At 45.9% G+C, this 12,038-nt stretch overlaps 1 protein-coding gene across 1 annotated transcript in view; it reads left to right on the top strand.

The window, feature by feature from the left end:
* Positions 1 to 12,038, top strand: part of LOC306764129 (stromelysin-3-like) — a gene marked incomplete at both ends in the record, with an annotated part of 109,163 nt that overhangs the window by 79,508 nt on the left and 17,617 nt on the right. Inside the window, one exon of the mRNA XM_079251170.1 lies at positions 9,418 to 9,561. Within this exon, the coding sequence (XP_079107296.1) occupies positions 9,418 to 9,561 (144 nt within the window). The remainder of the gene's footprint in view (positions 1 to 9,417; positions 9,562 to 12,038) is intronic.

The raw sequence follows: 12,038 nt of genomic DNA, 5'->3' as shown, positions 1-12,038 counted from the left end.
AGATGAAAAACCATAACCTGGTTGTTTACTAATCGCATCAAACAGGGATTTGCAGCCCTTTTCACGTGAGGGCCCAACTTTTCCAGTTTAAACTGATCTGGGGGCCCATTCTAACATTAACCTGCATTTGTTTAATTAGTATCAGTTACTAGAGCAAGTTGCAGTTTCACAGCTAAAATCATGTCAGATATATGACAAAGTAATCAAAAGGATTTTAATACATTACATGTATGTGAAACTGCACTTACAAGACAGCCAGTAGTCCTATAAAAACACATTTCAAAGCTTAAATCTGGCTTATACACACAAAATCTACTAAATTAAGTTTTTATTAAACATAAAATGAGGGGCTTGGATAAAAAACTGATGGAAATGTGATTTTAAAAAAAATACAATCAAAATAATACATCATCCATCTTCGTGCTGCTTATCCGGGGTCGGGTCGCGGGGGCAGCAGCCTAAGCAGGGAAGCCCAGACTTCCCTCTCCCCAGCCACATTTGCCAACTCTGCGGGGGGGATCCCGAGGCGTTCCCAGGCCAGCCGAGAGATATAATCCCTCCAGCGTGTCCTGGGTCTTCCCCGGGGTCTCCTCCCAGAGGGACGTGCCTGGAACACCTCACCAGGGAGGTCCAGGAGGCATCCTGACCAGATGCCCGAGCCACCTCAACTGGTTCCTCTCGATGCGGAGGAGCAGCGGCTCTACTCTGATCTCCTCCCAGATGACCGAGCTCCTCACCCTATCTCTAAGGGAGAGCCCGGCCACCCTGCGGAGGAAACTCATTTCAGCCGCCTGTATACGAGATCTGGTTCTTTTATTTATTTTTTTTTTAACCTGTCCTGTCCAGCATCTCAGCAGACAGAACAACAATCTGCGTGCCGTATTTTTGCCAGACAGATTTTCTCTGTCAAGGGAGACATCTCATGTAAATAGCTGCCCTTGATTATCTGAATATTTTTATTATTATGATAATTATTTTATTTTATTTATTTATTTATTTTCCTTTTATCATTTTGCAATCATCGTCAGTCTTGATATGGCCGAGCTGGACCTGGCAGGGAAAGAGGAAAAAAAGAGGAAATGAAAGGAGGAAAAAAGAGAGAGAAAAGAAAGGCGTGTCTAAGCTGCTAAAGTTACAGTATTTGCAAAACAATATAAAGTAGTGAAAAAATACAAGAAGACATCAGTAGGATAGTGACAATATTCAAAAACAGACAAAAAAATGAAAAATAAAAGTAAAAAAAGTAAATGAATGAATAAAATAACAATTACAATACCAACCGTTATTAAACATACCTACAGAGAGTCATCAGCAACAGTTAGCAGGAAGCAGATAGAAGATGAGCGCTTTGTGGGCGTGCACGTGTGAGTGTTCAACCTGTGATCATGCAATCAAAGATCAGCTGAGTGCTTGTAGGGGAACACGACCACGACCCGAGGTGTAGGGGAGGAAGCCAAGGCCCCCAGGGCCCGGCAAGCCCACCGCGCACAGAGCCCGGGCAGGCAAAGCAGAGAGAGCCTCCGTCCCCCGAGCCCAGAGCAGTGGAAGCCTCCAGGCAGGCGCCACGAGGCAGGGGCACCGGGTAGCACAGGGCGACGGCACGCCAGCCCGGCGGGCCGCACCGAGAGCCGGCAGCCCACAGGCCCCAGGACCACCTGTTCCCCCCGGCAGAGCCCCGGCCAAGACCCAGCGGGCCCCACCCACCCAGAGCAAAACCATCGCGGGCCGGCGCCACCACGATACCAGGGGCGGGATCCCAAAGAACAAGGACACGTCCGTAGACCCTCCCCCCAACAACCCCTCCCCACAACCCCCCCGCTGCTTCCTATCCCCCCTCTCCAGAACCCTCCCCATCCCCCTCCCTCCCAAGCCCTACTGTCCCCAACACTCCCACCCCCCTTCCTCCATGGATACCTGGCTGCATGGATACCTGGCTGCATGGATACCTGGCTGCATGGATACCTGGCTGCATGGATACCTGGCTGCATGGATACCTGGCTGCATGGATACCTGGCTGCATGGATACCTGGCTGCATGGATACCTGGCTGCATGGATACCTGGCTGCATGGATATCTGGCTGCATGGATACCTGGCTGCATGGATATCTGGCTGCATGGATACCTGGCTGCATGGATATCTGGCTGCATGGATACCTGGCTGCATGGATATCTGGCTGCATGGATACCTGGCTGCATGGATATCTGGCTGCATGGATACCTGGCTGCATGGATACCTGGCTGCATGGATACCTGGCTGCATGGATACCTGGCTGCATGGATACCTGGCTGCATGGATACCTGGCTGCATGGATATCTGGCTGCATGGATACCTGGCTGCATGGATACCTGGCTGCATGGATACCTGGCTGCATGGATACCTGGCTGCATGGATACCTGGCTGCATGGATACCTGGCTGCATGGATACCTGGCTGCATGGATACCTGGCTGCATGGATATCTGGCTGCATGGATACCTGGCTGCATGGATATCTGGCTGCATGGATACCTGGCTGCATGGATACCTGGCTGCATGGATACCTGGCTGCATGGATACCTGGCTGCATGGATACCTGGCTGCATGGATATCTGGCTGCATGGATACCTGGCTGCATGGATATCTGGCTGCATGGATATCTGGCTGCATGGATACCTGGCTGCATGGATACCTGGTTGCATGGATACCTGGCTGCATGGATACCTGGCTGCATGGATACCTGGCTGCATGGATATCTGGCTGCATGGATACCTGGCTGCATGGATACCTGGCTGCATGGATATCTGGTTGAATGAATACCTGGTTGTATGGATACCTGGTTGTATGGATACCTGGCTGCATGGATACCTGGCTGCATGGATACCTGGCTGCATGGATATCTGGCTGCATGGATACCTGGCTGCATGGATATCTGGCTGCATGGATACCTGGCTGCATGGATACCTGGCTGCATGGATACCTGGCTGCATGGATACCTCGCTGCATGGATACCTGGCTGCATGGATACCTGGCTGCATGGATATTTGGCTGCATGGATACCTGGCTGCATGGATATCTGGCTGCATGGATACCTGGCTGCATGGATACCTGGCTGCATGGATACCTGGCTGCATGGATATTTGGCTGCATGGATACCTGGCTGCATGGATATCTGGCTGCATGGATACCTGGCTGCATGGATATCTGGCTGCATGGATACCTGGCTGCATGGATATTTGGCTGCATGGATATTTGGCTGCATGGATACCTGGCTGCATGGATATTTGGCTGCATGGATACCTGGCTGCATGGATATCTGGCTGCATGGATACCTGGCTGCATGGATATTTGGCTGCATGGATACCTGGCTGCATGGATATCTGGCTGCATGGATACCTGGCTGTATGGATATCTGGTTGTGTGGATACCTGGCTGCATGGATACCTGGCTGCATGGATACCTGGCTGCATGGATACCTGGTTGAATGAATACCTGGCTGCATGGATACCTGGTTGAATGAATACCTGGCTGCATGGATATCTGGTTGAATGAATACCTGGCTCCATGGATACCTGGTTGAATGAATACCTGGCTGCATGGATATCTGGCTGCATGGATACCTGGCTGCATGGATACCTGGCTGCATGGATATCTGGCTGCATGGATATCTGGTTGAATGAATACCTGGTTGTATGGATATCTGGTTGAATGAATACCTGGCTGCATGGATATCTGGTTGAATGAATACCTGGCTGCATGGATACCTGGCTGCATGGATATCTGGCTGCATGGATATCTGGTTGAATGAATACCTGGCTGCATGGATACCTGGCTGCATGGATACCTGGCTGCATGGATACCTGGCTGCATGGATATCTGGCTGCATGGATATCTGGTTGAATGAATACCTGGCTGCATGGATACCTGGCTGCATGGATACCTGGCTGCATGGATACCTGGCTGCATGGATACCTGGCTGCATGGATACCTGGCTGCATGGATATCTGGCTGCATGGATATCTGGTTGAATGAATACCTGGTTGTATGGATACCTGGCTGCATGGATATCTGGTTGAATGAATACCTGGTTGTATGGATACCTGGCTGCATGGATATCTGGCTGCATGAATACCTGGTTGTATGGATACCTGGCTGCATGGATACCTGGTTGAATGAATACCTGGTTGAATGGATACCTGGTACAAGTTGCAGTTCTTGTAAAACCATGTGTTCTAAACACCATTCAATGGATATACCTGAAAATTGCAATTGTAGTTTGTCAACATTTTAGAAATATTGCTTTTATTATATTTTTTATGCATTTTTTGGATACACAAGAAGGAGAGGAGTTTCTTATGTGACAGAATACTTATAAATGAATACATATAAATGATACATATAAACCTGTACTAGATCTCCAGCACCATTGCTTGTTTCCTCATCAGTCCAGCAGTGTGTAACTGGGATGGTCATGTGACCCTCCAGCTGGTCTACGGAGGTTTTCCAGCGTTTCTATCCGTCCAGGAGGTTTACAATCCAGACACAACATGTAGTGTTTATTCAGAGACTCTAGATGGTAAATCCACCATTATTTATCACATCTTCATCATCATCACTACTACTAGTTGCTAAGAGACCTCTATTTTCACCTGGACATGATGATGAAGACACTTCCTGTCAATCAGAGAGCTTAAACTGACGGTAACGTCCAATCAGGAGCAGCCAAAGATCAACAAGTGATGAGAAAAGCAGGAACATAATGATCCTCTATGGCTGGAATAAAGCCAAGATGCAGCTGAGGTGGAGGTGGAGGATAGCAGGTAGTTGCTGGAAACGTTTTAGGACATTTAATACTGTTTATATGTTTGTTTCTTAACAAACGGGAGGTTGTCAGGACTGCTTTGCCATTGCTTTATCTGCAAACGTGCACATGTATGTGTGTGTGTGTGTGTGTGTGTGTGTGTGTGTGTGTGTGTGTGTGTGTGTGTGTGTGTGTATAAAGTCGTCTGGCATCAGTTCAGTAAATTTCACAAGGAACTCAAGTGCCTATTTCTGCACGTACAGTAGAGCAACCAGGACAGTAGAATAAAGAAATAAATATCCTGTGATTGTCTTAACCTAAACTTGTCTGTAAGCTCACTGCAGATCATTTCACCTTTAAAACGAGCCATGTTGGGACTTTGTACTCCCTTTTAACTCACACCATGAAAGCAAATTGTGCCATTTCTTTCTGTCGTGGTTGATTTGCAGCTCATGAACCATTTTGCATATTGCAAACTGAAAATGGTCCCCAGCTGACATATCATCCGTCTCTCTGATGCAGACTCTCCTCTAAGCATTTAAACATGCATTCCATCTTTTGTATTTGCTCATGTAAATCCTGACAGTAGGGCTGAAAGAGTCGGTATTTAAGCCTTAATCTTCAGGGTGTTTGCAGAAAATGCCCAGAGTGGCTGAAGGATGGCAGAGGAAAGTCCTGTTGTGGAGACAGTCTGCACGCTCGTACTCACCTCTGTGTCTGAACACTCGTGACTGAACAAACTGTTTTTGGCACAGCAGGATTTAGAAAAACATTTTTGAGAAAATGTCACACTTCAGCTGGTGTTCTCTTCTTATCGGATTTGCTCTTTGTAAACAGCAGAGACAGTAATTGAGATGAATGCCTACTGAGCTTTTATTGCTAGCTCCTCCAAATGAGGACCACATTTCCCATAAACCCTGCCGCCTCCTGCTGACCGCTTTTCTGAAAAACCAAAAAGGGAATGTGTTCTGGACCGACGGCCTTTCTTCTCACTCAGACATGAAACAAGCTGGTTCTACATCTGCAGATGCTCGATTGCAGTTAAATCTGTTCATGCATAGCCCAGGAAGTCTGCTACATTTCAGTTTCTGCATCCTTACCGTTCTCCTGCTTCATGCCTGCAACCAGGAAATCTATCTCTGTGAAACATTTGGATTGAAGTCTCATATACCCGACATGTTTGGGTCGAATCCGGCCTAGTTTGGGCACTTATGGCTCAGTTAGGACACTGGCAAGTCTGCTGTGGGCCACATGTGGCGGTCATGTCACAGTTTTCACAGCTACTTTAGACTCAAATCAACATCCTAAAGGTGACCCACCAGGACTGCTCCAAATAAATGACACGAACTTGACGTGTATTTTGGAGGTGAAACATGGACGCTTTTGTCTCTGCACACCAAACATGATGCAAAACTGAAAAAAACAAGGAAGACCCTAAAGCAAATGGGCAAAGTGACAAAAACAAAGATGGAGTCCGCATAGAGAGAAGATGATATCCTGCAGGAGAATGAGGCGCTGCCAGTCGGGCTGGGAGATTAATCAATTTCATCCATTAATTTGAATTTGCTGTTTATGAAGATTTATTTTTATGAAAATCGGGATTTTTGTTTTGCCCCGCCGTCACCTTTTGGGCTTCCGTACCTTATAGTGACGTCAGACTCCCGCTGGTGTCCATAGAAATGCATAAACACAACATGGCAACTAGCAATGAACAACAAGTGCCCCCTCTACCGTGACATTTTTTTGCAAAAACAACATTTGTACGTTTCAACAAACAGTTGTGATTTGCAGGTGTTTCCATTGAATAATGGTTAGCACATTAGCATCACGTTTCGTAAAATCTCATTTTTCTCGTCAGATTTTACAAAAATTGCGGTTAATGCAAAGTGGAAATGTAGCGTTATTTTAGGGTTTTCCACTCGCTGCGGAGAATTTGCTTCGGATTTTTTAAGCTTTTCTCCCGCATTTTCTTTTCTAAAACTCTGAAATTCGCTGTTTATTCGACACAGCGCCATCTTTACCGGGAATTACCTGGTCACGACCCCCCATGTCACATCCCCCCACGTGACGTACTCCCCCACGTCATGTCACCCACGCCACGTCCCCCACATCATGTCACCCCACGTCACGTACTCCCCCACGTCACGACCCCCCCACGTCACGTACTCCCCCACGTCACGACCCCCCCACGTCACGACCCCCCCCATGTCACGACCCCCCACGTCACATTTTCCCATAAGACATGTTAAATATAAAGAAACATTCACTTTTATTACTTCATTGCCAATGTGGAAGATTGTTTTGGTTATTTAATGTCAAAATACTTTAAAAGGAATCACTATTTTTGTTCCAAGAGGAGGCACTTGTATTTATTAATCATTAGTTTCTTTTTTATTTTAGAATAAAATTACACAGGTGAAGTGAGGCCTATTCTTAAATGTATGATTAAAACTTAGAAACTATCTCACAGTGGAAACGGACTAAGTGGAAACATGTTACTTATAATGTTTACAGCGGCAGCGCCTGCATCTCTTTTTACAATCTAGTTTAATAGCTTGTTTATTTGCACTTTAAATTCAGGTAAACTCCTAGACTGACTGCAATAAAAGCAATTTTTAAAAAAAGAATTTTTGAAGTCTGTAATTTATGACTATTTTTTTCTTTGCGGTAAGAGGAAAAATAATAAAGTAAAATCGGAAATCAGATTTGGTTTAAAAAAATCTGATTTTATTTTTTTGGCCATGTCGCCCAGCCCTAGCTGTCAGCAGCCTTCTCTGATTGGTCGGTTCTGTATCTGTCGGATGTGAATGTTCAGAAAAATCTACTTACATCACTGATCCATGACTTGATATTAATTCCATGATACAATCTCCATGTGAATTTTATCATGGATTTATTTATTGACTGGGACCTAAATTCATCAGCCACGCCAGAAATCTGGGTGTAGTGATGGACTGGGACCTGAAAACCACCAACCAGTCCAGAAATCTGGGTGTAGTGATGGACTGGGACCTGAAAACCACCAACCAGTCCAGAAATCTGGGTGTAGTGATGGACTGGGACCTGAAAACCACCAACCAGTCCAGAAATCTGGATGTAGTGATGGACTGGGACCTGAAAACCACCAACCAGTCCAGAAATCTGGGTGTAGTGATGGACTGGGACCTGAAAACCACCAACCAGTCCAGAAATCTGGGTGTAGTGATGGACTGGGACCTGAAAACCACCAACCAGTCCAGAAATCTGGGTGTAGTGATGGACTGGGACCTGAAAACCACCAATCAGTCCAGAAATCTGGGTGCAGTGATGGACTGGGACCTGAAAACCACCAACCAGTCCAGAAATCTGGATGTAGTGATGGACTGGGACCTGAAAACCACCAATCAGTCCAGAAATCTGGGTGTAGTGATGGACTGGGACCTGAAAACCACCAACCAGTCCAGAAATCTGGGTGTAGTGATGGACTGGGACCTGAAAACCACCAACCAGTCCAGAAATCTGGATGTAGTGATGGACTGGGACCTGAAAACCACCAACCAGTCCAGAAATCTGGGTGTAGTGATGGACTGGGACCTGAAAACCACCAACCAGTCCAGAAATCTGGGTGTAGTGATGGACTGGGACCTGAAAACCACCAACCAGTCCAGAAATCTGGGTGTAGTGATGGACTGGGACCTGAAAACCACCAATCAGTCCAGAAATCTGGATGTAGTGATGGACTGGGACCTGAAAACCACCAACCAGTCCAGAAATCTGGATGTAGTGATGGACTGGGACCTGAAAACCACCAATCAGTCCAGAAATCTGGATGTAGTGATGGACTGGGACCTGAAAACCACCAACCAGTCCAGAAATCTGAATGTAGTGATGGACTGGGACCTGAAAACCACCAATCAGTCCAGAAATCTGGATGTAGTGATGGACTGGGACCTGAAAACCACCAATCAGTCCAGAAATCTGGGTGTAGTGATGGACTGGGACCTGAAAACCACCAACAGTCCAGAAATCTGGATGTAGTGATGGACTGGGACCTGAAAACCACCAATCAGTCCAGAAATCTGGGTGTAGTGATGGACTGGGACCTGAAAACCACCAACCAGTCCAGAAATCTGGGTGTAGTGATGGACTGGGACCTGAAAACCACCAACAGTCCAGAAATCTGGGTGTGGGCTGTTTTTAACCAGTGGTGAATGAAATCTTAGCTTGTTTTTACCTGGACTCCGGATGCAACGGGGAGGTTAAGCTACAGCCTGTAGCTGCAGGGTAAAGCGTGTCAGAGTAAACACTCGGGTTGCCAAGTTTTACACATTAACATGAACCCAGACAGATTCATGAACAAAGTTCATGTGAAAGGTTTAAAAATGTTGAACTTGTCCCTTAACTCATCTATGTGGTTAAAAATCTACTAATTTATTGATTTAGAAAATCAAACCCAGAGTTTTCAGTAAAACCATTTATTGCAAATGACGGACGAGGAAGATCTCTCTGGGAGGTTTAATCTCGAGGACTTTGTGAGGTTTTGTTAGTAAACATGTTTGCAGATATTAGATGAGAGACGCGTCATGGCCGTCGTCTGTCTTCTAGCCCACATCCCGTAACTGTGACTTTGTGTGTTTTTCCCACCTGTGCTGGTTTCCTGCAGAATCTTCCGGTTTCCAAAGCAGATGGACCCGACGAGAGTGCGAAGGGTCTTCCGAGAGGCTCTGAAAATCTGGACCGACGTCACGCCGCTCACCTTCACCGAGGTGTACGCTGGGAAAGCTGACATCAACATCGACTTCCTGCGGTGAGCAAAGGTCACAACAGAACAGACGTCAGAAGCTCAAACATCCACAGATTTACTGCTTTTAGAAAGAAATTATTTCATATTTGTTTAACCTGAAGAACACATTCTTATTCATAGTGTTGACAAACGGAGCGAAACACGACAAAAAAGGCAAATATTAACCCCTGAAATTAGTGTTATACAAAAAAAACATGAATACAGGAAACAAATCAGACAAATATCAGAAAGGCATTTTAAAAGACTGGAAAAAAATTCGATTTCACATGAAATAAATTGATAATAATGAAGAAATAAAGATAAATAAAAGGGAATTCATTCATTCATTTTCCAGCTTAGTCCAGTTCAGGGCCGAGGGGGTGGAGTCTCCCCCATCAGGTGAGAGGCAGGTACACCTGGACGAGTCACCGCTCCATCACTGCAGGAGCCAAGTCTAAACAAAGCCACTGATACTGCTCGGCCCAAGACTCGGTTGGACGCACCACTTCGCCGTCACCGATTTCCACTCAGATGACTTCACTCCACATTCAATACTCTTTATTCCTTTCATACCCATGTATGAATACAAACTACGTGTTCTCACGCCCTGCGGTCGAAATCCCTTTCCAGCCTAACATCTGCCCAACCAGTGACACATTCCCCCGATAGGCATCACCTGTCCAGGTAACAAGACAGCACCCTCTAATGAGGAAAACAGTTCAAATAAACTGGCTTCTATAATCACAGTAAATCAGTCAGTTAAAACAAATAAATAAACTAAACACATTATTTTAAAGAAATAAACAATATGAGAGGTAAGTTTTTAAAAGATCTTTAGAAACATGAAAGATGTTCAGATTTTGGATTAAACCTGGCCTTCAGGTGCACTTTAAGCATTTTTAATGTTTGTTGTGGGAAAAGTCTGTCAATAATGAGAAGTCTGTTCTGAAGTGAAAAAGATTACAAAGTTTAGAAAACAAAGTTTAACAATTTGGAGAAACTGTTCAGAGGTCTGATCGAGGTCTGGAGGGGTTTTAGCCTGCTTGCAGACTGGAGCACAGCACACGTCAAACGGCCAAATTTGGTCAGAGCTTATCAAGTCACTCAACAGAAAAGCACGAAGAATAAATAAATATGAATGAATATATTTAAATACAAATTTTAAATGCAAGACTGTAGTATTTAATATGTAAAGAAAACTACACTAGAATTCCAGAATATGAAATTTCTATATATCACACACACACATATATATACACTATTCACAAAAAGTTAGGGATATTCAGCTTTTGGGTGAAATTTCACAACAAGCCTAAAATGCCTTCAAACCTGTACAGGTGAACTTAATGTGATCTTCTCTAAGCTTTTAAATGCACATGTCCAACTGTTAAATGCTTCAATAAATTTTGCACAAGTTGCTGTTCTCTAACAAGGAGCTTAACGGCAAAAATCACGGCAGGTGTGTGATCCTTGAATTGACCAATAAATGTCCTGGTTCAATTAGAGCTGGTGTTTAAACAGTTGTCCTCATCATGCTGTTCACATTTTGACATCATGAGACCAAGACGACACCTAACAATGGAACAACAGTCCCTTGCCATCGCGATGCTTCAAACAGGACGTTCTCAGACAGAAGTGGCCACTGAGCTTGGAGTGTCACAGAGTGTCATCAGCAGGTTGCAACAGAGATATGGAGAGACTGGAAGAGTCACAGAAAGGCCTAGAAGTGGACGTCCTTTGGCCACATCCCGTGCTGATGACCGCTACATTGTGAACACTGCCCTGAGAAACCGGATGATGAATGCCACTCAACTCCAGGCACGTTTAAGAGAGGTGAGAGGCACCCAAGTGTCACGTCAGACCATTCCAAACCGTTTCCATCAGCGTGGTCTGCGTGCTAGACGACCTGCACGGGTACCTGACCACACCACCAGGCACAGGCATCATCGTCTTGCATGGGCCAGGGAGCATTTACGCTGGACGAGGAACCAGTGGGCCTCAGTGCTGTTCTCTGATGAAAGTCGATTCACACCGAGCAGAAATGATGGCCGGCAACGATGTTGGAGACGTCAGGGAGAGCGCTATGCATCAGCCACTGTTGTCACCAGGCCAGCTTTTGGTGGTGGCGGTGTTACAGTGTGGGCAGGGGTGTCCACTTGGTACAGAACTGCCCTACACTTTGTGAATGGTACAGTGACAAGCCCATACTACCTGAGTAACATCATTAATCCAGTGATTGTGCCCCTACATGAACAGCACAGGCCTAATTTCATCTTCATGGACGACAATGCTCCTGCTCATCGAGGCCGCATCATCAGGGAACGGCTGTTGGAGACTGGTGTACCTCAAATGGAACGGCCTGCACTCTCTCCAGACCTGAATCCCATTGAAAACCTGTGGGATCAGCTGAGCCGTCGTGTAGAGGCTCGAGACCCTGCACCCCAGAACCTCAATGACCTGAGGGCTGCCCTTCAAGAAGAGTGGGATGCCATGCCTCAGCA

Source organism: Telmatherina bonti (assembly GCF_933228915.1).
Source record: "Telmatherina bonti genome assembly, chromosome: 13".
NCBI classification, from domain to species: domain Eukaryota; kingdom Metazoa; phylum Chordata; class Actinopteri; order Atheriniformes; family Telmatherinidae; genus Telmatherina; species Telmatherina bonti.
This window is presented reverse-complemented; position numbering and strand designations above follow the sequence as displayed.